The 26,240-nt window shown below is 47.4% G+C and overlaps 1 protein-coding gene across 1 annotated transcript in view; it reads right to left on the bottom strand.

Annotated features, from left to right (window-relative positions):
• Positions 1–817: 817 nt before the first annotated feature.
• Fam174b (family with sequence similarity 174 member B) overlaps positions 818–26,240 on the bottom strand; it is a 40,944-nt gene continuing 15,521 nt past the window's right edge. Inside the window, exons 2-3 of the mRNA XM_075952687.1 lie at positions 11,586–11,717; positions 818–2,872 (exon numbers count right to left, since the gene is read on the bottom strand). Coding sequence (XP_075808802.1) covers positions 2,869–2,872; positions 11,586–11,717 — 136 coding nt within the window. The 3' untranslated portion in view covers positions 818–2,868. The remainder of the gene's footprint in view (positions 2,873–11,585; positions 11,718–26,240) is intronic.

The following is a 26,240-nucleotide window of genomic DNA, read 5'->3' as shown; positions in this document are numbered from 1 at the left end:
ACTTATTGCCTTAGCAGCAATCCAAACCAAAAGGGGCACTGCTGGATTGAGGGTACCTCCTTCCTCCTCGGGCTGGCTCATCCCTGGGTGTCAAGAGGAACGAGACTGGTAGGGAAACGCTTGGCTACAGAGACGACGACGAGCGTACTGTCGGAAGAGTCAAGTAGACCACACCCTTGAAGTTCTTGGTGACACCCAACACTGCATGTTCAAGTGAGTGAGCCACCCTCTCTGGCTTTTATCCACTAGGGGGTTAATCCAGCCTGGACATCCATAGAAATTTGGGGATGGTTTTCTGTTTGTTGAGACAAAGTCTTGCTCTGGATCCCAGACTGGCCTCTGCAGCCCTGGGATGACAGGCATGTGCCATTGCACCCTGGATGTCACAGAAATCTTATGCAAAACCAGGGATGAGGCAAGGACAGGACCAGGGATTACACAGGGTGGGCTCTCCATCCTCTGGACACCTCAAGGGTCTCCAGTGAGGGCTCAACACTTCCCAACCTGAACCAGCTTCTTGAACAAGAGTGCATGAAGCAAGGGTGCATGCATGTGTGTGCATGTGTGTATGTGTGTGTGTGTGTGTGTGTGAGAGAGAGAGAGAGAGAGAGAGAGAGAGAGAGAGAGAGAGAGAGAGAGTTTCCCCAGCCCCATTCCATTCATATGCCTTTTCCTAAATCACCAGGACACACACAGCCCCAGAAACCCCAACTCATCCCTACCCACAACCTGTGTTCACATTTCTGACCACAGAGTCGTCTCACCAGCTCCATCGAAAAACACCCAAACCCAACACACTCATGACTCAGTCTGATGATTCTTGTTTTAAGGATCTTTATTTAAGTGCCTGCGGTGTTGAAGGTTCATCAAGGATTTGTAAGGTCACCGTCCTGCTATTCTTGCCAGAGTCAGCGATGAGGGACTGGCAGCCGGATCCATGGTGTTCACACATAAGGCAGGAGAATCCAGCTTCTCTAGGTGGTCACCTATAGTCCCGGGACACCTGAATGGGAGGTGACAGTCCCAGCTCCAAGGCTGAGAGGGCAGGGCACACAGCTTGAAGATGGCCAATGTCCTAGAATCACCTCTGTGCTGTGACTACACAGTGAGGAAAGCAAGCCACCTGCTCTGCTTCAAGCCCCACCCCTCTGACTAGCAGGGCAGGAGGGTGAGAGAAACCAACTGAGAAGCAGAGATTAAGGGAGCCCAGAACAGGCCACTCCGTGATGGGTTAGGATTGCAAAGCACCCATGCCCAGCCAGGCTCCAGAGCCAAGGTGGCTCTCTCTACCTACTGCCACCACCACAGCCCCAGCCAGGGACTGGAGAGTCTGATGGTGGGGTGGAGCTGGCCATGGTAGGGGATTTTACCCAAAGCAATGGAGCCAGGGCATCAAACAGACAAGTACACAAACTCAAGAACCAAGACAGAAAGGAAACAAGGCAATAACAGCAGTCATTCTTTCCAGACATACTACACTCCCGGGGTCCCAAAGGCACGGCTATGAGATTTACACAGCATCCGAGCTACAGCAATATGGGAGAAGACCAAGTGGGAGACCTCCGTTAACCTGAGCAGTTAGTCCAGGACCTGTTTCCTCCGGGCATCTCTGGGTACCCAGCTCCCAGGCTAGGTGCAGTGGGCCCAGGAGAGCTTCTAGTCTAGTCTAGTGCAACCTAGCCTGGACGGGCTGCCAACAGAGTCCCTGACAGTGTCCCTTTTTTCTTCTTTTTTCAGCCAACCAAAGTATCATTCATTTAAATTACCACAGTGATTTCTTCTTAGCATTATATTCCTAAGACAAACAACACAACACTGAGGCAGGAGAGAGAAACGTTTTTACAGCACACACACACACAAAATCACTAAAAGCTACCTGGCACTTTACATCCCCATGAAGAGAGAGACAGGTATACACACCATACACCCATACCCATACACATACACACACGCACGCGCGCGCACACACACACACACTCATGTGGTCTGATCCCTGAAAATTTGAAATTTGTGTAGTAGCCATTCCTATTTATGCCGAACCTCTTGGAAGGGGTGGAGTGGAGTTGGGTGGGGAGCTTGTATGTTCACTCTGAAATGTCACATAGCTGTCCCCCAAATAAAACCAGACCTGACGGTGACGGAAAGATCTGGAATAACAAAATGCCAGGATTCTCCTAGGTACATCTGAAGGCCCTTCCGGCTTTTGAGGGTGTGTGTATGTGTGCTGTGTGTTGGTGAACATGTGTGTAGGGGCCAGAAATGAACCTTGGGCATTGTTCCTCTGGAGTCATCCACCGTGTCTGGGACCAGGTGTCGTCACCGGAACTCACTCACAAGGTTAGGTTGACTGAGCAGTCAACCCCAGGCCTTCACCTCTTTGCCCTATACTGGATTAGAGGTGTGGGCCCTCATGCTAGTTCTGTTTTATGTGAGCTCCAGGGACAAAACTTGTATCCCCTGCTTCTAAGGTAATCAGGCTATGAACTAAGGTATCTTCCCAGCTTTTTAAAATTATTGATCCTCCTAACTGTAGCTTTACTGTTATCCATAGTTGTTCTAGAAAGATTCTTAGAAATCAATATTCCCATCTTCGCCTCTTAGGAAGGTGGAAAACCCCTCAAGGAAGGAGTGCAAAGAGCATCTCAAAGGGGCATCCAAGGGTGGCCGAGGTGACTCTCATCTGGCGATTGGGGACAAGCTTGTTGGTGACGTTCCAAGTAGATGCTGGACACACAGAGTGGAGTCAGAGTTTCATAAGTAACATTGGTTTCGGTTTCAACACCTCAGGTGAGAGCCGGTGCCCAGACCTTCATATCTCAGGCTGCAGTTGACCAACGTCCCCCAGGATGCTGACACGCCCGAAAATCTTTACCTGAAAGAAAAGGAAGAAGAATCACCACTTGGGCAGAGCACTTGAAACCATCTGACTCTTCCTGGCAGTCTCCACCCCATGGGCCACACGCTCACACTCTCTGTCCCTTTTCCTATTCCTGCCGTCTGCGTAGTCATCTTCGTCATTATCATCACCATCGTCTCTCTGCAGCCCTTGGTGCGCCCAACCATGCGGCTTCTTCACATGCTGTCTGGAAGGCACATTGCATTCTCCCGTGTCACTCTGACCTTCAGATCTCACACAGGATGCCCAGGGACCCTCCTTCCACACACACCCCTTAGAACACAAGCTGCTTTTTCCTTAAATCCCTCTTTCTCACCCTCCCACGGGTGTTCAGACCGAGTGTCAACAAAGCATTTCTTTAAAATTTACCCAAGAGTAACTGCCTTAAAGCTTGTATATCCTGCAGTTTCTATGTCCGCTATGAATCCTGCTGTCATGACAGAAAAGCGGCCAGAGACGGTACAGAATGTCTGGTGATGGCTGTGTGCCGATAAAACTTTATTTATGGGCAATGAATTCCGAATTACACTCAACTTTGATATATCCTGAAATATTATTCTCCTTTTGATTCTTTTTCAAACACGGAAATGAAGGCGTAAGTCATAAACAATGCCACACCAGTTTGAAATTATGATTAATAGGGTGGTATTTATTTAAAGGGGAAAAAATGTAATTAAATCAATTCCAGAGACGGAACCAGAAACCCAGAATCCAGGGGTAGAGAAGAGCAACCTGGAAGCCGCTTATGCCTCCACGTGACAGAGTCACCCTGAGGGGTTGCAGCTTTCAGCAACCGCATGCTCTGGTTTGTGCCACTTAAGAGCTGTGTTTGCAAGGGAGATTTAAAAACGACTCAGAAAAGAGCAAACCACGCGGCAGAGACTACGCGGGCCTGTGGAGTTTAAATCCACGTGGGGAGGCCAAGGCCACCGGCTGCAAGGCACGGGTGGCAGCTGAGGAAGGGAGGGCTCCCGCCAAGCCGAACTCGTGATGGCTTCAGAGACCAAACCAAGAATCAGGCCAGGGCACAGAGTACTCTCCATAGCTACATCAAAACAAATCATGGGTTCACTGAACAACATGTGGCACTGTCGCCTGCCTGGGCGCTCATCTCACAGGGGTCCCAGAAGCACCTGCATGGATAGCTCTGGCAGGCCCTGTGCCTTCCTCCCATGAGTTGCTCACGGCCAACCCCCATACCTGAACACTCATCAGCCACACATAGACACGGGAGGGCTGCAGAGCAAAGGAGAACCCCAGTTTTCATGACAGTCTCCTCGCCATAAGCACCTCTCACAAAATAATTAAAACCTTGGGACAGGAGGCGGGCAGAGGAGCCTCCAGACCCAAACCTTTCCCAAGTTCCTTAGGAAAAAAAAGCAGCCAGAAGACGTTGCCATGGGAAAGGTATTAATACCTTCATGTAAGAAGTACTTAGTCTAGACCTCAACCTGGGATGGGAGCGGAGCCGGGGGGGGGGGGGGGTCAGATCTGCCTGCCCTCTGGAGGATAGAGTAGGCACAGTCTCCTACGCCATGGTCATGTCACTGGTAGCTAATATTCCTATAGGAAGCTCTAGCCACAAAAGTGGGGCAAGCAAGCCTGCTTAGAATGCTGGTCCACACCCTGGAGGAGCCACGCTGTTTCCACACACAGAAAGCCCAACTCAGCAGGAAGCAGGGCTGGCAGAGACAGCAGCAGTCTGGTACCTTGGGTGGGTTTTACCCAGCAGCTAGGTACCTTAAGCTGTGCTCAACCCAGCTGCCAGGCTCCCTGACACACAACCAGCAGCGCTCACGCGTGCCTGTCCTCCGGGGATGCCTAGGCGGTGTAACAAAAGTCTTCCAAAATAAACTAGGGATTCGCAAAGACCCAAAACACTGCAACAGTGCACCAGGCCAACCAAGCACAAACACAAGTGAAATCCAAATGCCTCCTGGAGTATGGAACCATTCCAAAACTCCAGGCGTTTTGTCCTCCAAGTGGTATTTTTCCCAAATCAAAGCATCCCAGCGGTATGGAACAAACAAAGAAGGGGTGGAGCTAGCATGCATGAGACCCTAGGATTGATACCCAGGACTGGGGCTGGGGGTGCTGTCCACAGACACCTCCCTGGCCTCTGACCTCTTCTCCCCATGACTGGAAACCTGGGGAGAACAAGCCTGGCTGATCCACCCGGGCTCCAAGTCACAAGATACGATCAGAAAGTTGCATATACGGTAAGACACATCGGACCCACCTCACTGCCATGGTGCCAAGCACATGACACTCCTCTCTCCACTCCATCACAAAACAACCCAAAAGCCATGGCTCATTCACATCTGATTTCAATGTGTGTGCTTCCTGGAGAGAAGCAGAAACATTTGGTGGACAGGAAAAACAAGTCCCTATGAATAGGTCAGCAGTGTGCCGACAAGTCCTCAAAACGCTGCATGAAGCAGAAAGGCGACCTTAAAGAGCTTCATTCTTTCATACTTACTGACGTGAAAAGCTGTTCACAATAGGCTACTCGGGGGGAAGGGGTCCCAAGTCAGCCTTTGTAACATGGGTCTATTTCAAAAGAAAAAGGAAGCCCCACAGACACGTACTTACACACACTCTAGTGGCTACTGCTAAGCAGTGAGATGACAGTGAATCCATTTCCCCCACTTCTCAGCTGTAGTTCCCATAAACCTGGACATGAGGAAAAGCTACTTAGCCTCCCAGCTGTCAGTCTTCTCCGGCCTGGTGCGGCCTTGTGTCTGACTGATTCACCTCCAAGGTCATCGACAACGTCATTTCACTTCAACCACAAACAGTTCTTCAGGACACAAAGAGAGGCAGGGCAGGGCCTGGCAACAGTCCTGGATGTCTACAGGAGGCTCTGCCACAGGCTGCCACAGAAAAAAAATGCCGATTCCAGTTGGGAAGTCTGATAATAACTGAATGGGTTTCATATTCAGTGAAAGCAGCAGCAGAATAGAATTCACTCAAAGAAAGCTGAGGGTTGGTATACTGGCTGGTTTTGTGCGTCAACTTAACACAAGATTGAGCCCTCAGAGACAGCTTCAGTGAAGGAAATGCCTCCATGAGATCCACTGTAAGGCTTTTCTCATTTAGTGAACAATGTGGGAGGGCCCAGCCCATGGTAGGTGATGCTATCCCTGGGCTGGTAGTCCTAGGTTTTATAAGAAAGCAGGCTGAGCAAGTCAGAGGAAGCAAGCCAGTAAGCAGCACTCCTCCATGGCCTCTGCATCAGCTCCTGCCTCAAGGATCCTGCCCTGCTTGAGTTCCTGTCCTCACTTGCTGTGGGACAATGGTTTTACCCTGTAAAGATTTGTTTCTTGTACTTGTTTAATAAACACCGATTGGCCAGTAGCCAGGCAGGAAGTAGAGGTGGGGCAACGAGAATTATGGGAAGAGGAAAGTTTCAGTCTGCAGTCCTGACCCAGATGCAGAGAATGCAAGACGTGACTGCCTCGCAGAAAAGGGTACCAAGCCACATGGCTATCACAGACAAGAATTATGGGCTAATATAAGTTATGAGAGTTAATAAGAAGCCTGAGATACTAGACCAATCAGTTTATAATTAATGTAAACCTCTGTGTGGTTTCTTTGGGACTGAACAATTGCAGGAACCGGGCAGGACAGAAATCTCAGTCAACACTTACTTCCTTCAGTGGTAAACAGCAATATGGAAGTGTTAGCTGATCAAAACCCTTTCTTCCCCAACTTGCTTTTGGTCATGTGGTTTGTCAAAGCAACAGAGATCCTAGCTAAGATGGGAGGCAGACACCAACTGAAAGTTGATCATTAGAGAGGGTATCAAAGAAGCCCCAGGATGATTCTACATGCAGAGAGATAAAATGAAGCTTCCTACAAGACTGAGAAAGGGGGGAAGTAAAAAATATTAAATATTAAATAATAATAATGCAAATGAGCCAGGCATGGTGGCACACACATTTAATCCCAGAATTCAGGAGGCAAAAGCAGGCAGATCTCTGTAAATTCGAGATTTACACTGTCTATACAGCCTGGTCTACACAGCGAGTTCCAGGCCAGCCAGGGCTACACAAAGATCCTGTCATTCAAAAAAGACGAAAAAAGACCATAGCTACTCATATTACACACATTTACAGGATTAAAGAATATTGGGAACAACTATACAAAAACAGATCTGTAAACTTTAACAGACATGGACAAAATGCCCCCAAAACTACTTCTGATCAAAACTGACCCAAGAAGAAATAAAGATTGAATATTCTCGGAACTATTCAAGGAACTGATGCATGCCACTATCCTAAATACTGCACACAGGCTGTCTTGGGTGCAGCCGGTTTTTTGGCATGCTCTACTAAACACTTAGGAAACAAACGGTTCCAATCTGATTCAAACTTGTCTACAAAAGGAAAATAAGGAAACACACCCAACTCGCTTCATGAGGCCAGCATTAACTTGTACCAGAGCCAGACAAACAAACTAATAACAAAACGGAAAAGCAACAGGCCAGTCACCATTCCCTAGAGAGAAAGGAAGCCTTAGAGAATGCGATGCACATAGAAAGTAACGCATGACCAAAGCTCTTAACTCCAGAATCCTGAATTGACTGGGGAGGGGAAAGCTAATGAATATAGATAGATTCACCACCATAATGGGCTAAAGGAAAAGCTCAACAGAGCTAGAGAAAGGAATAAAATTCAGAGGTAACACACAGAGAAGAAAATCCCAATAGCAAACCTCGCTCATTGGTCAACTATTGAATGCATACTCCTTTAAGACCAGGAGTAAGACAGCGAGGCTGCCACTATCACTCTTCATCTACAGCACAGGCAGAGAGAGAGAGAGAGAGAGAGAGAGAGAGAGAGAGAGAGAGAGAGAGAGCTGACTGTGCCTGGTATGGACTTTTGAAACCCCAAAGTCCACCCCCATCACACACCTCCTCCAACAAGACAACACTTCTAATCCTTCCCAAACAGTTCCACCAACTGAAGAATTCATGCACAAGTCTACGGGGGCTATTCTCATTCAGACCAAACAGATCCACATGACAGAATGAGAGAACTGGCTCCTGTAAACTGTCATACCACCTACAGCATGTGTGCACACATGTTCATGCATACACAGGCATGTACACGCATAGACACAAATAACTTTTAAATAAAATAAGGGTGTCAGAAATAAGGTCACAAATGTCGTGACCACATTTTATACAAGAACCTGTTTTTTCTCAGGAAATTCGGGATCAACCTACCCCTGGACCCAGCAATACCACTCCTGGGAATATACCCAAGAGATGCCCTATCATACAACAAAAGTATATGCTCAACTATGTTCATAGCAGCATTATTTGTAATAGCCAGGATCTGGAAACAACCTAGATGCCCCTCAATGGAAGAATGGATGAAGAAAGATGGAATATATACATATTAGAGTACTACTCAGCAGTAAAAAACAAGGACTTCTTGAACTTTGCATGCAAATAGATGGAAATAGAAAACACTATCCTGAGTGAGGTAAGCCAGACCCAAAAAGAGGAACATGGGATGTACTCACTCATATTTGGTTTCTAGCCATAAATAAAGGACATTGAGCCTATAATTTGTGATCCTAGAGAAGATAAATAAGAAGGTGAACCCAAAGAAAAACATATAGGCATCCTCCTGGATATTAACCTTCAGCAAGCGATGAAAGGAGACAGAGACAGAGACCCACATTGGAGCACCAGACTGAAATCCCAAGGTCCAAATCAGGAGCAGAAGGAGAGAGAGCACGAGCAAGGAACTCAGGACTGCGAGGGGTGCACCCACACACTGAGACAATGGGGATGTTCTATCGAAAACCCACTAAGGCCAGCTGGCCTGGGTCTGAAAAAGCCTGGAATAAAACCGGACTCGCTGAACATAGCGGACAATGAGGACTACTGAGAACTCAAGGACAATGGCAATGGGTTTTTGATCCTACTGTACGTACTGGCTTTGTGGGAGCCTAGGCAGTTTGGATGCTCACCTTACTAGACCTGGATGGAGGTGGGTGGTCCTTGAACTTCCCACAGGGCAGGGAACCCTGATTGCTCTTCGGGCTGATGAGGGAGAGGGACTTGACCGGGGGAGGGGGAGGGAAATGGGAGGCAGTGGCGGGGAGGAGGCAGTAATCTTTAATAAATAAATAAATAGAAAAAAAAGAACCTGTTTTTGAGACTGTCCCCATAGTGACATCAGAGAGAACCAGACTGCCCAGAAGCGGACACTGAGCATAGAGCCCAAGTCTATGGGACTAGGGTTCACAATGGCCATTGCTTAGAGTACAGGATTAATACAATGGATTTGCTGGGTCCTGAGTTTCTGCCTAGAAAAAATGAGGGACACCAAGGGATTGGGGGGAGCATACCCAAGTCCTGTATCAGACATCACCAGGTGCCAAGAGGGGAGTGTCTGAAATGCCACTGTGTATATGGGTCCACAGTTTCTCCTCATCCTTGGTTCCCACCCTTGCATTAGGCCAGGGGAGGAAGTCAGTCTTTCAGAAAACAAAAGTATTCCTACTACTTGAATACCTACCAAGTGGTTCAGTTTTGTCAGTTACTTTTTGATGAGTTTCAGAGCTTGCAATCCAGGACTGACAATCAGCCCAAAAAGGGAACTTGGTCTAATTTGAAGAACTGAGACGAGTGTGGATGTATTTTAGGCTATAGCAGCGCTGGCATCCAGGCAGTCAAAGAATAGAACCTTTTCGCATCTCACGTTCTAGACAGAATTTCTAAACAGATTTTAGAGTACCTTGTTTAAGTCTCTCCCCCTTCCCAACCAGTTATTTGAAACAGGTTCTCATTATGTATCTCAGGCCAACCTTGAACTCAAAACCTCCTGCTTCAGCCTCCTGAGTATTGGAACTACTGGCAGAGGCTTGCATATCCAGACTAGGGATTTCTCTTACTTAGTGGCATGTGAAAATAGAATAAAAATAGCCCGTTCTGTCATGATTTCCACAGAGCCAGTTCAGTCACCCAGTGGATTAGTTGCTTCTCTCTTGGTTGTGATAATGAGAAAATACTTACCAAAAGCAACTGTGCTAGCTGGTTTTCCGTCACCTTAACACAAGCTAGAGCCATCTGGGAAGAGGGATTCTCAACTGAGGAAATGCCCACACCAAACCAGCCTTTGGGCAAGCCTGTGGTACAGCCTCTCAAATGATCATTGATGATTGATATGGGAGGGCCCAGCTCACTGTGGGTGGTCCTCGGTACTTTAATTAAGCAAGATGAGCAAGCCATGAGGAGCAAGCCAGTAAGCAGCATCCACCCATGGCCTCTGCTTTCGTTCCTGCCCTGACATTCCTGGGTAATGAATTATAAATGCTTAGCATTTCACAGACACTCCCGTCTTGGCACCTGGTGATGTCTGAAACAGGACTTGAGTTTGCTCCCCCCAATCCCTTGGTGTCTCTCATTTCTTCTATTCTAGGTGGAACATCAGGACCCAGCAAATCCATTTGTATTAATCATTTACTCTAAGCTGTTGGCCATTGTGAACCCTAGACCCATGGACTCGGGCTCCGTGCTCAGTGTCTGCTCCTGGGCAGTCTGGTTCTCTTCTGTTGTCACTTTGCAGAAAGCCTCAAAAAAAGGGTAAAATGAAATAAACCCTTTCCTCCCCATGTTGTTGCATTTTCTTTTTGTTTTTTTGGTTTTTTGAGACAGGGTTTCTCTGTGTAGCTTTGGTGCCTGTCCTGGGACTAGTTCTTATAGACCAGGCTGACCTGGAACTCACAGAGATCTACCTACCTCTGTCTCCCAAGTGCTGGGATTAAAGGCGCTTATCACCACCGCCTGCCCTCCCAGGTTGTTTTATCACAGCAAGAGAGACCCTAACTAAGACAGCAACTTAAGGAAGGAAGAGTTGCTTGATTTACAGTTTGAGGGTACAGTCGATCACGGCGGAGACAGCAAGGCAGCAGGAGCACGAGGCAGCTGTCATGTGGCATTCAGTCAGGAAGCGGACAGGTGAATGCGGGTGCTCGGCACGGCTCCTCCTTTTCATCCAGCCCAGGACCCCCACCCATGGGATAGTGCTGACCACATTTAAGGTGGGTCTTCTCTTGATTAGCTCCATCTAGAAACTCCCTCACAAGCTCGGCAAGACATTTGTCTCCAGGGTGATTCTGGAGCCTGTCAAGTTCAGTCAGTATTAACAGCCACACCTAATATGAACAAGATTCTAGGAGTGGCTCTGAATAAAAAAAAAAAACCAGCAGGTATAGGCACTTGCTGCTATGCCGGACAAACTGTGTTTGATCCCCAGAATCCACATAATGGAAAGAGGGAATCAACTCCAAAAAAGTTGTTCTCTGCCTCCAAATATACTCAGTGACATATATGCCTGTGTGTAGGCACACATATATACATACATGTTTATATGCATGCATTTATATATACACATATATATATACTACTACATACACACACATATATATATATGCATACACACACACAAGTAAATAAAATTCAAATGTGATTCATTAATAAACTCTGTTTCTAAAACCAATGTTCCAGGAACAACCATAATAATGTGACTTTTTGTTTGTTTCAGGATAAGCATTTACCCACCAGCCCTGTGCTCGTCTGGACTAACACTTAATAAGAACACAAGAACACTGTGGCTGAACCATCCTACCGGACACATCCCGGGGAGAAGCCTCTGTCCCCTGCCCGCACCTATACTTGATGTCGAATACTGTGGCGTCCTCATCCTCATCGTCCTCCTCATTCAGTGGGGCCATCTCCACACGCTCAGCAGGAGTGGTGATGATGTCATACTTGCGGGTCTTCTTTAACCTCTTTCCCAACCTGGAGGAGGAGAAACATTCATGAGACCACGGCCGCGAGAGACGCTGATGAGGCCAAGCCTCCGTACAGATGGAGTAGCTCGTGCTCAGATAAGTTCACTTCCTGACATCTGCAGACAAAGCCTGCTACCGCCTCCAGACAGAGGCTGCAGCTGTACCCTGAAGGCTTGGTTAAGGCCCCAGAAGCTGGGGGCTAGAGAGAGAACTCGGGGTACAGCACTTGCTGTGCAGGCAAGAACCCTGGAGTCCGAACCTCCATCACTCACCCTCAGCTGCAAGAGAAAGGTCAAATGCCAGATGGGTATAATGGCCCTCCTGAAATCTCAGCATTCAGAAGCCAGACAGGGCATCTGGGAACAAGATGGCTAGTTAAACTAGCCCAAGAAGAAGCTTCCAGTTCAGCAAGAAACTCTGCCTTATAAACTAGAAAGCAATTGAGAAAGAACCCACAACAGACACTCATGCAAATGCATTCATGTACTCCGCAGATATCTACAAACATATATACATACATACACATGCACATACCCCCACAGATACGCACACACACACATAAAATACACACACCACACCGATATACACACAGAGAGAGATATACACATACACACACACCCCAAAGGTACACACACACACACAGATACATACACACACACCCCACAGATACATACATATATATATATACACACACACACACACACTGGAGAGGGGGACACAACCCAGGTGTCCACAGGAGTTACAGCTTCCTAACCCTTCCTGCCTTCCCAGCGCAGGGCTATCTGAGCACCAACAACTCAATAACTGAGAGAAATAGTATAAATGCAGCAGTTCAAAAAGATAAAATTCATGCAAGCAATGCATGGTGAACAAAAGATCATATCATTCTCTGAGGATGAGAAAATGACAGCCTGGCTTGAGGTGCAAGTGCCATCCTAGAGGATCTGGGTCAAAGTCCAGACACAGGGAAGTTCCTTCAGATTCATCCTAAGTAAAATGTGATAGGAGCAATCTTCCTCGAAGGTGAGGGATGGTCGCTGAGATGAATGATGCCCTTCTAAAGTCTGCACACAGTAGGTTCTTGGCATAAGTTAGTTGGGGTTGATAATAACAAACAGAAATTACACATACCCCAGCCTCTCTCCTAAGATTAGGACTTGTAAAAGTGAGTCAATGTTGTTTCCATGGAGAGGGCTATATTACTACACTGTTACCTCTGGTGTGCCAGAGGGACACTACAGATCCCTGGAAAAGAGCAGATGCCAGACCCTAGCATACGACTCCCTGCATGAAGACTGCAATATTTTTCAGGGGGTGTCTGGAAAGCGCATGGTGCCATGTAAGGAGAGCCCTCTTCTGATGACCGCTGACGCTCTCTGAGCCTGTTCCTCTGTGGTCTTGGATCTGTTCCCAAGGCTTTGTATTCTCTGCCAGCCTCCTCTTAAGAAAACCGGATGCTCTCTACGAAAAAGCAGCCAATCCAAAGCATCCTAAGTGGGGCACTGAAGAGGCCTCCTGCAGATGGCAAGCTGTTCCCCTGAGACCACTTGTCAAAGACACCGGCAGATCTTCTTACCTCTTGCCAAGAGAAAGCCTCTCAAGTTCTCAAAAAGCATCAAAATAGAAACTCACTTTTAGGTCCTCTAAAAATGTCTTCAGAACGGCAATGTGCTCTTGGCTTACCTACTACAAATTACCAAAAATAGGACTCACCAAACTGCCACGTCATTTGCATAGCGAACTTTAGCACCATATCTCTAGCATAAATCAGCCTGTGTGATCTATGGCGCCTCCTCATCCAGCCCTTCAGGTAACAAGTCTGTTTTCTTGAGATTGAAGCATTTCTTAAGGAGGGGAGGAGGAAGGCTTGGGCAACTCACAAGCTACAAGAGAGCTAAAAGCCTCATGAGGCTCCTTCCCCACATTACAGGAGCAGGAACACGTGCTGGAGGTAGGGGACACTTCCATGGTGTTGATGCCCACAAGCTGCAGAGGGCTTCAGTGCACAGTGGAACTGGCTCTTCCCTCTAAGTCACCCGCGTCCCTATAAGTGAAATGAAAAATGACACATATGCCCTGACAAAGCTGAAGCATGCAAGGTGTTTCTGTTGAACTTGGCCATGTTGGGTTTCACGTTCTAAGTTGATGAGGACGACTGACCAGGTCTCTTCCCCGATTATAGAAGGTTGAATCATCATGTGGTTGCTGGGAGTTGAACTCGGGACCTTCGGAAAAGCAGGCAGTGCTCTTAACAGCTGAGCCATCTCTCCAGCCCTATAAGTAACTCTAGGAAATCCACTGGTCACCAAGGTAGGCTTACATGAAAGAACTTCTTCTGTCTGTTACTGGAGCCCTATCTGGGCAAACAGGTGTGTGTCCTCCCAAGCAGTCACACAACACAGAGGGAAGACCTTGGCAAATAAGAACCTAGCAACAAAATGGGGCAATCTGAAGCCTCACTGCAAAATAACTCTTCCTACAGCTGTCCTCACAGATAATGTTCCTGGCCACAGATGTGTCTACCTGGACTCCAAAATCAGGTTGAAAAATGGTACAAATGCCAAGCCTGACATCAAAACATTAAACCAAAGGGACATGCCTAGCCACCTTGTCATAAACGAGATCCTGAGTGCCCAAGGTTTATAGGCTAGGCAGAAGAAGTGTCTAAAATGTTTAGGAAATTTCCTCGAACCTGAGGGCTTGAGGAAGTCACTAGTACATCCTCAAAATGGCCACACACAGACGGCTTCAGGCTGAGTCGCAGTTCTGGATCAGGAACTCTGCAAAGTGCACACTCTGACCTACAGACTCCAGTGTGCATGTGCAATATGAAATACCCATCATTACTGACTCTGGAAGAGGAGCCCCGTGTAGCCTTGGCTGTCCCTGGAACTCACTCTGTAGACCAGGCTGGCCTTGGAATCAGAGATCTGCCTACCTCTGCCTCCCAAGGGCTGAGGTTAAAGGCGTGCCCCACCACTGCCCAGTAAGGCCTTACATATTTCCCCGTGGAAGATTCAGGAAAACAACCCCAACCTCGAGACCTCCATGGTCTGTGATGCTTTAATACCAGTCTTCTCAACTACACAAGCTCAGAAAAGGATCATGAACCCCAAGATGATACCAAGGATGTAATAGGGAACATTGTGTGTAAAACGATGGGGCTATGAACACTCAAACACCTAGACAAACACTATCCCAGGTATTTCTGAATGGATATAACATCTAAAGTAGATAAACAAAGTCAGGGCTGGAGAGATGGCTCGGTGGTTAAGAGTACTGATTGCTCTTCCAGATGACCTGGGCTCAATTCCCAGGACCTGTATGGCAGTTCACAACTGCCTATAGCCACAGTTCTAGGGGATCTGACACCCTTATACAGACATATTTTCAGGCAAAACACCATTGCACATGAAATAAAAATAAATCATTAAAAGAAATTTTTAAATAAATAAAGCCGACTCTCCTCCACAATGTGGGTGGGCCTCACCTACCCAGGCAAAGGCCTAAGTGAAACAAAAGGCAGTCTCTTTTACAGGGAAGTCTTCCTGCCCATTAGACAGTAGGTTTGTGTTTGTTTTGTTATATTGGTTTCTGAGACAGTCCTATTATGTATCCCAAACTTATCTCAAGACTCATATCCTCCTGCCTCCATCTCATGGATGTGTACCAGCTAGCCAGATACACTGTCTTTGGACTCACTGAAACAATGGCTGTTTCTCAGCCTTAAGTATGTCTGCATTCAGACCAGAACCGAGGGGTTGGAGAAATGGTTCAGTGGTTAAGAGCACTGACTACTCCTCCAGAGGACCCAGGTTCAATTCCCAGCACCCACATGGCAGCTCACAACTGTCTGTAATTCCAATTCCAAGGAAATCAACACCGTCACACAGACATAACTGTACAAAACACCAATGCACCAGAAATAAAAATTAATTTAAAAAATACCAGGGTGGCCTACCCAGGTGGTGAGGAAAAAACACAACCCTACCCAGCACCATTTAGACAGAGCAGGAGGAGACCCACATGCCTGCCTGCCCAGAGAAACCAGCTGGTCAAGCACTATTATCATAGACAAATGGATGGGATGGGATGGGATGGGATGGGATGGGATGGGATGGGATGGGATGGGATGGGATGGGATGGGATGGGAGAGAGAGAGAGAGAATGGTTCATGTCCTGTGTAGAAAGAGATCTGAAGAGGTGAAGGCAGTGAGGAGCAGGCTGAGGTGGGGGGTCTGCTTGTCACCAAGGGCCATGGTGATGTCCGGGCCTCGCCTGCTGCTAAGGCCCATGTCTAGGTCTGTGGCCCTGCTGCGCCTTGGGTCTGTGTTGATGTCTGTGACTCCTCATACCACGGAAGGCCAAGAGGCAGGGCTCTCACTGGCTGCAACATTAGGGATTGCTAACCCAGTCCCTCGACAGCTGCAGCAGCACGCAAAAGAGCAGGCCCTGCACCTCAGCTAGGCAGCAAAGTAGAGTTGATCCTGTCACCACGGGTGTGGTGTGCCAGCCCTGAAAACATGAGCACAGGAGATCTGGTGCTTCTCATCTGCCGTGTGGTGGCATGGACAAGGGAGAGATGCCTTCTCCTTGCCCCTCATCACCCACCCCTTACTGGCTGCAGCACTTGGGAGTGCAGGCCTTGCACCTTGCCTGGGGGCATGAGAGAGAGAGAGAGCTACCACTGCACCCTTTGTCTGCCATGTGGTGTCAAAGACCAGGGAAAGATGCCCTTCCAGAGCTGCCCATCCCCATTACCAGCAGATCCGGCCCCACCCCTCATCTGCCATATGGTGGCATGGGCAAGCAAGAGATGCCTTTCTCCCACTCTGCCTGAGGCAGTTGGGAGAACTGCCCCTGTCCCTCACCAGCTGCAACACTCGGGAGAGCAGTCCCTGTCCCTCACCAGCTGCAACACTCGGGAGAGCAGTCCCTGTCCCTCACCAGCTGCAACACTCGGGAGAGCAGTCCCTGTCCCTCACCAGTTGCAACACTCAGCAGAGCAGTCCCCTGTCCCTCACCAGCTGCAACACTCAGCACAGCGGCTCCTGTCCCTCACCAGCTGCAACACTCAGCACAGCGGCTCCTGTCCCTCACCAGCTGCAACACTCGGGAGAGCAGTCCCTGTCCCTCACCAGCGCAACACTCAGCAGAGCAGTCCCTGTCCCTCACCAGCTGCAACACTCAGCAGAGCAGTCCCTGTCCCTCACCAGCTGCAACACTCGGGAGAGCAGTCCCTGTCCCTCACCAGCTGCAACACTCGGGAGAGCAGTCCCTGTCCCTCACCAGCTGCAACACTCGGGAGAGCAGTCCCTGTCCCTCACCAGCTGCAACACTCAGCAGAGCAGTCCCTGTCCCTCACCAGCTGCAACACTCGGGAGAGCAGTCCCTGTCCCTCACCTGGGCACCACAGTACAGCTGGCCCTGGTGGTATAAGTGTTGGTGAGCCAGCCCTGAGGGCGTTAAAACAGGAAATGGGCCCTGCCCCTTGCTCCTTGCTGTGTGACTCACTGAGTCACACTACAGCTTTTGCATTTTCTTTTTCTACAAGGGTAGAGGACAGACACAAAGGGACAGGGAGATAAATAGGATCAAGATATATGTAATGAAATTCACAACAAATAAATAGTTACAAAAAAAGACTAGAACCTATACTATAAGATCTTCATAAGCAATTTCCTATAAGTATATGGCCCACCTCTCTCTCCCTTCCTCTCTCAGACACACACAGAGAGAGAGGAGAGCACATGCACTCTGCTGCTTCTGCGGAGAGCCCTCACTAAAACATAAGACCATCGGTAAGGGTCCTCATGTGTACGTCAAACACCAGTTCTGACATTATGAGCCAGAGAAACTGCATTTCAAACAATCAACCCTCTGAAACAAAATACCCTTTGCTAGGGAAGCACAAGTCTTGCTGTCTCATTGCCAGGCGTGTTAATCGGACAAAGCCGAGACCCATGCGAAGTCGATACACGCAGGTCCATTCCGGGCAGAGCTCACACCACATCACGCACTAAAAGGGACATCCACGGACAGCAGGGACACTGGGTAGTGTGGGGGCTGCCCTGCTTGCATGCACACACTTCTTCCAAAGAGGATCCTTTCTTTCCCAGCTGTGCACAGGGCAGAAGCAGGTAATTCAGAAACAGAATGGGTCAGTGCTTTTCAGACTTCCAGGTCCTGGAGTCTAACTGTCCTGAGAGTATGGAACCAGGGCATCCTGCATCAGCAAGAGAGAACATGAGAAACTTGGAAACAGTAGTCCTAGAAGCTATGCTTGTGTCCATGATGCTAAGCAACTCACAAGTGTGTTCACACGTGCGACTTGTCTTGCATTTGTGTGTGCGTGTGTGCACATGGACGTGGGTGTGTGGGTAAGCAGATGGTATGTGCACTGTTCGTATCCTCCTCTAGCTCCCTCCACCTTATGTTTTGAGACAGGGTCTCCTCACACATCCTCGAGCTCACTGATTGGTTAGACTAGGATCCAATTGTCTCTACCCTCGAAACACTGGGTTGCAGGCACCCATTGCTCAACTAGCTTTTTGTTATTGTTGTTGTTGTACTGGAGTCCTCTGGAAGAGCATCCGGTGCTCTCAACTCCTGAGTCATCGCTCCAGCTCTCCAGCTCTCCAGCTAGCTTTCTACGTGGCCGCTGGGGACCCAAACTCAGGTCTTATGCTTTCGTGACAAGCATTTTACTAATCAAACCATGTCCCAAACTCCCACGGACACAACATCTAAATAATCTATAAAGCAATATCATTGATAATTCAGTCTTCCAGGTGAGGAAACTGAGGTTCAGAGAGGTCATTCTGCCTACTGCCACACAGTTAATCAGAAGTACCGTTCGATCTGAAGTTCCTGTGACCAAGGAGCTCAGAAGTCCACGGCTGCCTTCCCCCCACATGGCACTTAGGGTTTGAAACACGCCACACAAAAGAAGAGGAAGAGGAATGAAGGGCTAGAGAGATGGCTCGGCCGTTAAAGGCTAGGCTCATGACCAAAATATAAGATATAAGAGTGAGGATCGCAAGAGCACACACTCAGGTCAGTTCAGGAAGGTCTTGCAGGACAGTGAGCACCTACCTGACAGAGAGGGCCAAAGGCTGCCTTGATGCTGCTATACCCAGCAAGTTACCTGGAACCTCCACTCCACATACACTAGTGTCTTCACTTGCACCAAAGACACACACACACATGTGCACACGCGGGCGTGCACACACACACACACACGGGCATACATTCAAGCACCCACCCACACACACACACACACACACACACACACACACACATGTATGTGTGGGCATACATTCACACATGCACAAGCACACATACACTTCACCTCCCCTTGACTTCAATACCCACAATCCCCCCCTTTACTCTCTGGAAGTTACCACTGAACACAACTCACACATCCCTACACCACGGGGATCCATATAAACCTCCAACAAACTCTTGTTGAAGCAAGACTCCCCTGGGGCATGCACTGCTTTGAGGCAGGCCAGCATCCACCACTGATCTCCTTTCGGCTTCTCCATCCTCCACGTTTGGCCACACCTCCAGATCCAAAAGTGGACACACAGGATTAAGTGTGAGGCAGTCAATACACAGCAACCCTCTAGCCAACCAATAGCAGGGAAGAAAGGAGAAAGATAGGACCAATCAAAGCTGACCACTAGGTGCCCTGCTCACTAGCCCTTGATGGTATAAGCTGACAGGACAGAGGCTGAGGAGAAAGATAGGAAGAGAGACCAGAGGAAATGAGATGAAGTTCTAAGCCTGCTTCGAAACCAATTCTCCATGAACACTATAGCACTGCTCTCTCAAACGTGCAGGTTTTCAGTCCCACGTGACCTGGAGTCCTAATGGCAAAGGGCGCTCAAAAGGACGACATGGCATGACCTGACACCAGCATTATAATAAATACCACCTTGGACATTTTTGATATTTTAATACTCTACCATGACCAGAGTAATTCTCCCATTTGCTACAACCCTTTTAAACCCTTAAGAGTCACCGGGTGACAACGGCTTGACACTTTCTGCTCGGGCATGCCCGAGTGCAGGTTCTCCAGAAGGGAGGCGTGCAACAGCTCTTCACAGGGCTGTTGGCAAGCTCAATGGCTTGAGAGAAAAGCAAAGAACGAAGAGACTGTGATGTCAGAGATTAAATGCTGCTCTTCCATGCAAACTGAAACTCGCTTTTTGCGTGTGTGTTGGTGTATGTGTATGGTGTGTGAGGGGCGTGTGTGTGTGTGTGTATCTGGGGTGTATGTGTGTGTATCTGGTGTGTGAGGGGTATATGCATGCATGTGTGCATGCATGTGCATGCACGTGTGTGCATGCATGCGTGTGTGTGTGTGTGTGTGTGTGCATCCATGGAGGCGAGAGGTCAATATCGTGTGTCTTCCTCAATCACTCCCCACTTTATTCTTTTAGACAGGATCTCTCAGTAAGTTCAGAGTTCACCCACTCACTAGACCAGCTGGCTAGTGAGCGCTGGGAATCTACCTGCTTCCATCCACCCCTCCCTCAACCCAGGATTGAGATTACAGGCAGAGCCCACCATACCAGATGTTTTATTCGGATGCTGATGATCTGAACACCTTCAGCTCCTTGTGTTTGCACAGAGAGCACTTAACACACTGAACCATCTCTACAGCCCTTTAACAATAGTTTCCAACCAGACACAGAAGTCATTCGAAACTGGTCCATTCTGCCTTGTGCTGAGATTTTCATTTACCATGTATGGTGGAAGCAACATTGTCCATCCTTGCATCATAATTTTTTTTTCTTTAAGTTGTATTTTGAAATTCACTTACTAACTAATGGATTCCCACGGGTTTTTTTTATACATCCTTAGCTTTGATTAACCTACACTACCTTTTCTTCTCCCCCCCCCCATGGCCCCTCCCATTCATGATTAATCCTTTAACCCCTGATATTCCCTCTCCTTCTTTCCCATGTATTAGTCTACTATCCTTCCAGTTATTTTTTCTTTCAATTGCACTGGGAGATAGTAGGATGCCATGTGGGTTTTCATGTGCTTTCCCTTTGGATCACCCTCCCCTCTGCCCCCTGGCTCCTCCCATACCCTGTGCCCCCTTACCTAAGCATTTCTGCCCCCCCCCATATGCCTCCTCTCTGCTTTTTTTTTTTTACCCACAATCTATCATCTCCTTCCTCTAATGTGCCCAAGCCCAAAGAGCACCCTTCCCATTTCCTGGCTTCCACTTTTACTCCAAATTAAACAAACCACAACATTTGAAGGTAGGCTATGCATATGAGGGAGAAGATGAGGGGTTTGTCTTCCTTGGCCTAAGTCACAGCATTTAGCATGATTTTTTTCTACCCATTTATCTGAAATTTGCATGATTTCCTTTTTTGTTATAGCTGAGTGATATCATTCTATTGTGCATAAACTCCACATTTTTTCTTATCTATTCATCTGTCGATGGACATCAAGGTCGATTCTATTTCACAGCTATTGTGAATAGTACACAATAAACATCTATGTCTAAGTGTCTCTGTGGTAGGACATCAAGTCCACTGGGCACATACCCAGAAAGTGGTATTGCTGGTTCACATGGCAGCTGAGTTTCTAGTTTTCTGAGACACTTCCAGACTGATTTCTGGAATGGCTGCATGGGATTTCCTCCTCATCGACACTATGTAAAAGCTCCCCCTTCTGCTACAGCCACACTCACATCCCTGATGATGCCCATTCTGACTGTGTGTACCAGATAAGTTTCTCTGTCAACTTGACGCAAGCTCGAGTCACCCGAGAGGAGGAAGCCTCAGCTGACAAAATAGATCTATAAGATCAGGCTGCAGGCAAGCAAGCCTGTAGCATTTTCTTAGCTAGTGTCTGACAGGGGAGGGGCTAGACCATTACAGGGGGTGCCACCCCTGGGCTGGCGGTCCAGGGCTATATAAGACAGCAGGCTGAACAAGTCATGATGGGCAAGTCAGTAAACAGTGCTCCTTCATGGATTTTGCTTCAGTTCCTGCCTCCAGGTTCCTGCCCTGACTGCCTTTGATGATGCAAAGTGATGGAGAAGTATAAGCAAACTAAATCCTTCCCCCACCTCCATCCCCACCCCAACCTGTTTTTGGTCATGGTGTCTTGTCACATCAGTAGTAACCCTGAGATAGATGGTATCATAAAATAGTTTTCATTTGCCTTTCTGTGGTAGTTTGAATGGCCCCATGTGTTTGAATGTTTGGCCCATAGGAGTGGCACTATTAGGGGCGACCTTGTTGGAGGAAGTGTCAGTGTGGGGACAGATTTTGAGGACTCAAACTATGCCCAGTGTGGTACACAGTCCCCTTCTGCTGCTTGAGGATCAAGATGTAGAACTCTCAGCTCCTTCTCCAGTACAGCATCTGCCTGCACCCTGCCATGTTTCTCGCCACATTTGGTAATGGACTAAACCTCTGAACTGCAAACCAGCCCTAGTTAAATGTTCTCCTTTATCAGAGTTGTTGTCATGGTGTCTCTTCACAGCTACCCTAACTGAGACACTTTCGATGGCTGAGGATGTAGAATACTTCTTAAAGTGTTTTCTAGCCATTTGCATCTCTCCTTCTGAACTGAGTCAAAGGAGGTCCCAGAGACATCCAAACAATACAGAGTATTATCATTGTCTTGGATTACCCACCAAACTACATGGGAAGACTCTTGCTAAAGACACCACACACTTGGACTACAGGACACAGAGAAATTGATCTTGAACCAACAGTCAACTTCCTCCCTGCTGGCAAGCTGTCACAGTGCAGGGAGAGGCTATAGAAGCTTCTGGAAGAGAAAACACGTCAATTGTCTTACTCAGAGTTGGACCCTGTTTGCTACAGCAGCAGCCTGCAAGACAAGATGTGCCCAACTGTGTAACAGTGGCATGACTGTTGTGGGGGTAACCAACCACTTTCTGATCGGTTATGAGGCCTGCTCCACAGAGAGAACACATGCTTGGTACTACAAACCTGACCAGAAGCCCATAGCTAGAGAAATCACAGAGCCTAAAGGAAAGCCTGCTTCTGTTATTTTGCTAAATGGTCATGCTTTCAAAGAGTCTCCTACCTACATATGTTTAAATCCACAGACCTGGGCGGTTCTCTGTCTTGGTCAGAGAGGTTTCTTTTTGCAGTGAGCAGCAGTCAATAGATAGATACATAACTGGTCACAGTACTAAGAAGAAAAGACTGAGTGATCAGTCCTAAATGGGGCATCTGTAGCACCCCTACCCCACCCCAACTGAGGCCCAGAGGATACCGTGGAAGGAGAAGCAAAAAGAATGGAAGAGCTGGAAGATGTGAGGGAATGCTGTGAGATTCTGTGTCCTAGAGAGATGACAGAGATAACCATCACACTTGGGTACTCAGCAGCTGTGGCTGCCTGCACACGATCAAGTAACCAAAAGTCCAGCAGAGATGTGGTAGATGATTTCCAGGCCCCGCCCCTTACTGGGATGCTACTGGCAGTAGACAGTTGCTGGGAGAGGATCGTTCTTTTTAAAAATAGGGGCGCTGATAGGATCCCCGTGTTCCAGTAAAGGGTTCCACACCAATGTACATATGGGGCAGCACTAGCTGGACTTAACAGGTTATAAATACACACCCCAAAAAGACCTGAAGCTGTGAGGGGGACATGTTGAAGATCTGAGAGCTGGAGAGGAGAAAATGGGAGTATATGAGTATGTGTGATCCCACTGTATACAGGTATAAAATCTTCCAGAATAAAGAGAAGATTAATGAAAAGACAAGAGGGAGGTATTACAAAATAAATACATTTTTTAAATTCTTCCCCTCCGGAATGTCATCCCCAGGTTTGTTTACTCAGAGGGCTCTCCAGCAGCTGGCCAGAATCAAGTTTCCAATGAGCCTGCAAGCTTCACTTAGACAAACAAGGAAGCTGGGGAGCAAGCTCCAGGGCTAGCAGAGCAACTTGGAAAGAACCCTTCCAGACCTGCAGTCAACAACAAGGCAGGGCAGAGAAACACTGAGCCCCAGTAAGTGGGCTCAGTTTGGAGCATGGCTGTCAGACACACAGACCAAGGAGTCCAGAGACAGAGGTTTGAATCCTAGCCCTTGTCTTTGTGCCTGTGAGTAAGCTACTCATCCTAAAAGCAAATGCCTTCATAGCTGTTTCTTTCCAGGTTCTGGGATTCTGACGGTGGATCACCCAGTCAACCTACTCCATAGGACCTTCAGTTTCCCCCCATTTTTACCTGAGATCATTAAGGACACCTAAACCTTGTTCTGACTTCTGTCGACAGCCCTACTGTGGGACACAATCCACTTACAACTTGTAAGTATGCCTGGTCCTCTACCATCCTCTCCCTTGGGGTGACAGTAAGAGCAGCCACCACAATGGGCTTAGCACAAAAACACACATGGTGTCATCGTAGCCTGATGCTAGAAACGCAGGCGGGTTCATACTATGAAGTTAAGGAAACAAAAACCAGGAAATGCTGATGAGCCTAATCTAGTAAGTGGGACTCAAATTTTGAACTTGTCCCACACCAGCAAAGGACAGGAAGTGCTGGGTATACCCAGATATGCATAGAGTCTGGGTATATCTACCCCTGAGAAGTGCAGGCAGTCTGTGATACTTCCCAGGTGACTATAAGGACAGCCCCACGTTCCTTTGGTTGCCAGGCAGTTCCTACTACAACTAAAAGTCACCAGAAGACATCTGTGCATGGAAAGGAGGCATGCTTAGCTTCTGTCTCACGGAGACGCTGAGCCATCTAACTTAGCCTAACCTACACATTTAATGAAATACAATAAAATACTAACAAGGTTTGTGTTGGGAGATCTAGACATGCTGATTCCAGTGTCGGTGCACACCTGTAATCCCAGAGGCTAAGGCAGGAAGATGAAGGCTAGCTTGGGGCTACACAGGGAGAGCCCCCCCATATCAAACAAAAACAAAGCCAAGCATAGAAGTGGACACAAATCCAGGAGCCTTCTGCAAAAGAGAAGTAATGGAGGGAACTGGCTTCTCCACGCAGCGAAGCCACAATCACAGCGTTGAGTTACAGACCCACAAAGAGATGCTGTAGTGGACCAGAGCACCCGGAGGCAGACACTACTACAACCCAAAATAAATTAAAAGTGGCACTATGGCTCAGAAAAAGCCATTTATCCAGTGTTTTGCTTACAGCCACCAATATATCCTACTCTATCATAATAAACGAGATAGATAGACTTAAGGGTAGGAAATAAAATTGTTAGCAGAAAACATGGAAGAGATCCAAATGCCATAGAAAGAGAAGGTGCTGAATTCAAACATAGAAAAATAATTTAAGTCAGTGGGGGGCACAGGGAAAAAAATAATAATAACTTAAGTCAAGATAAACGATAAGCTTGGAAAATATATTCAATTGCAGCACAGATGTAAACTAACCTCCTTAACAGACAGAAGGAGTATCTACAAATCAATAAAAGAGACCAATCATCTAATTGAAAAATGTGTCAAAGGACATAAAAGCAGGCAGGTCACAGGCAGAGAAAAAGCAAACAAATGGCTGTGCATCCGGCAGATTCAGCCCCTAAAGAGATCCCATTATCCACTTGCAAGCTTAGCAAACATCAAAATGACTAAAGATACACAGTGGGCGGGGCATGGGAAACAGGTCTCATGATGCTACGGGGTGCACAGGCTGTTACACACACAGTTCAGTAACACCTGTCGTTTATAATGGTACAAACCTCACCAAGAATTTACCTTCTGGGAGACCACCTTAACCATATGCTTCAGCCTACATAATGTGACATACAAGTGCCCATTAGTAAAGAGACTGGCCACACAAAGCATGAAGTCTCCGCATTGTTGACACGGAGCTGCTGTCTCTACATGGACAAGAAACATCTTTCATATATTCACGATTGATATTTATATAATCCAAGATGAGACACATAGTATATGTGTGAAGAAAGAGAAGATACCTACATGCAAAATATAAATTTGGAAGCCGCTACCCCCATAGAACACGTGTTCATAAAACATTAAGCCATCATATACAAAAATTACCTCATAGAATTTTCTGGAGAAGTACATAAATACATAAGACATATCTCAGAAGTAAAGCTATTATTCATTATATTACAATTCACAGAAGAAAGCATAGGATACGCTTTTGTGACCTTGGATTAGGATATCAGAAGCTAAAGCAAAAAATAAATAGATAAATTGGACTTCATCAAAATAAAAAAAAATGTAGTGCTTCAAAGAACACCATTCAAAAAGTAAAAAGAGCCAGAAATGGGATAAAATTGTATTTGCAACACAGAAATAGTCTTACATCTCAATAATGAAATGGTGATATTTTTTATTGTGTGTGTTTTAGGTGGGTTTCTAATGTGATAAAACACTGATTAGGAAGGAAAGGATTTATTTGGCTTACATAGCCTGATCGTAGTTGCTGAGGAAAGTCAGGACAGGTACCCAAGCAGGGGCAGAGGCCAGAACCATGGAGGAATACTGTTTATTGCCTTGCTCTCTGTGGCTAACTCACCTT

The sequence above is a fragment of the Microtus pennsylvanicus genome, chromosome 18, assembly GCF_037038515.1.
Source record: "Microtus pennsylvanicus isolate mMicPen1 chromosome 18, mMicPen1.hap1, whole genome shotgun sequence".
Taxonomy (NCBI): domain Eukaryota; kingdom Metazoa; phylum Chordata; class Mammalia; order Rodentia; family Cricetidae; genus Microtus; species Microtus pennsylvanicus.
Note: the sequence above shows the minus strand (reverse complement) of the source record. Positions and strands in the feature narration are given on the sequence as shown.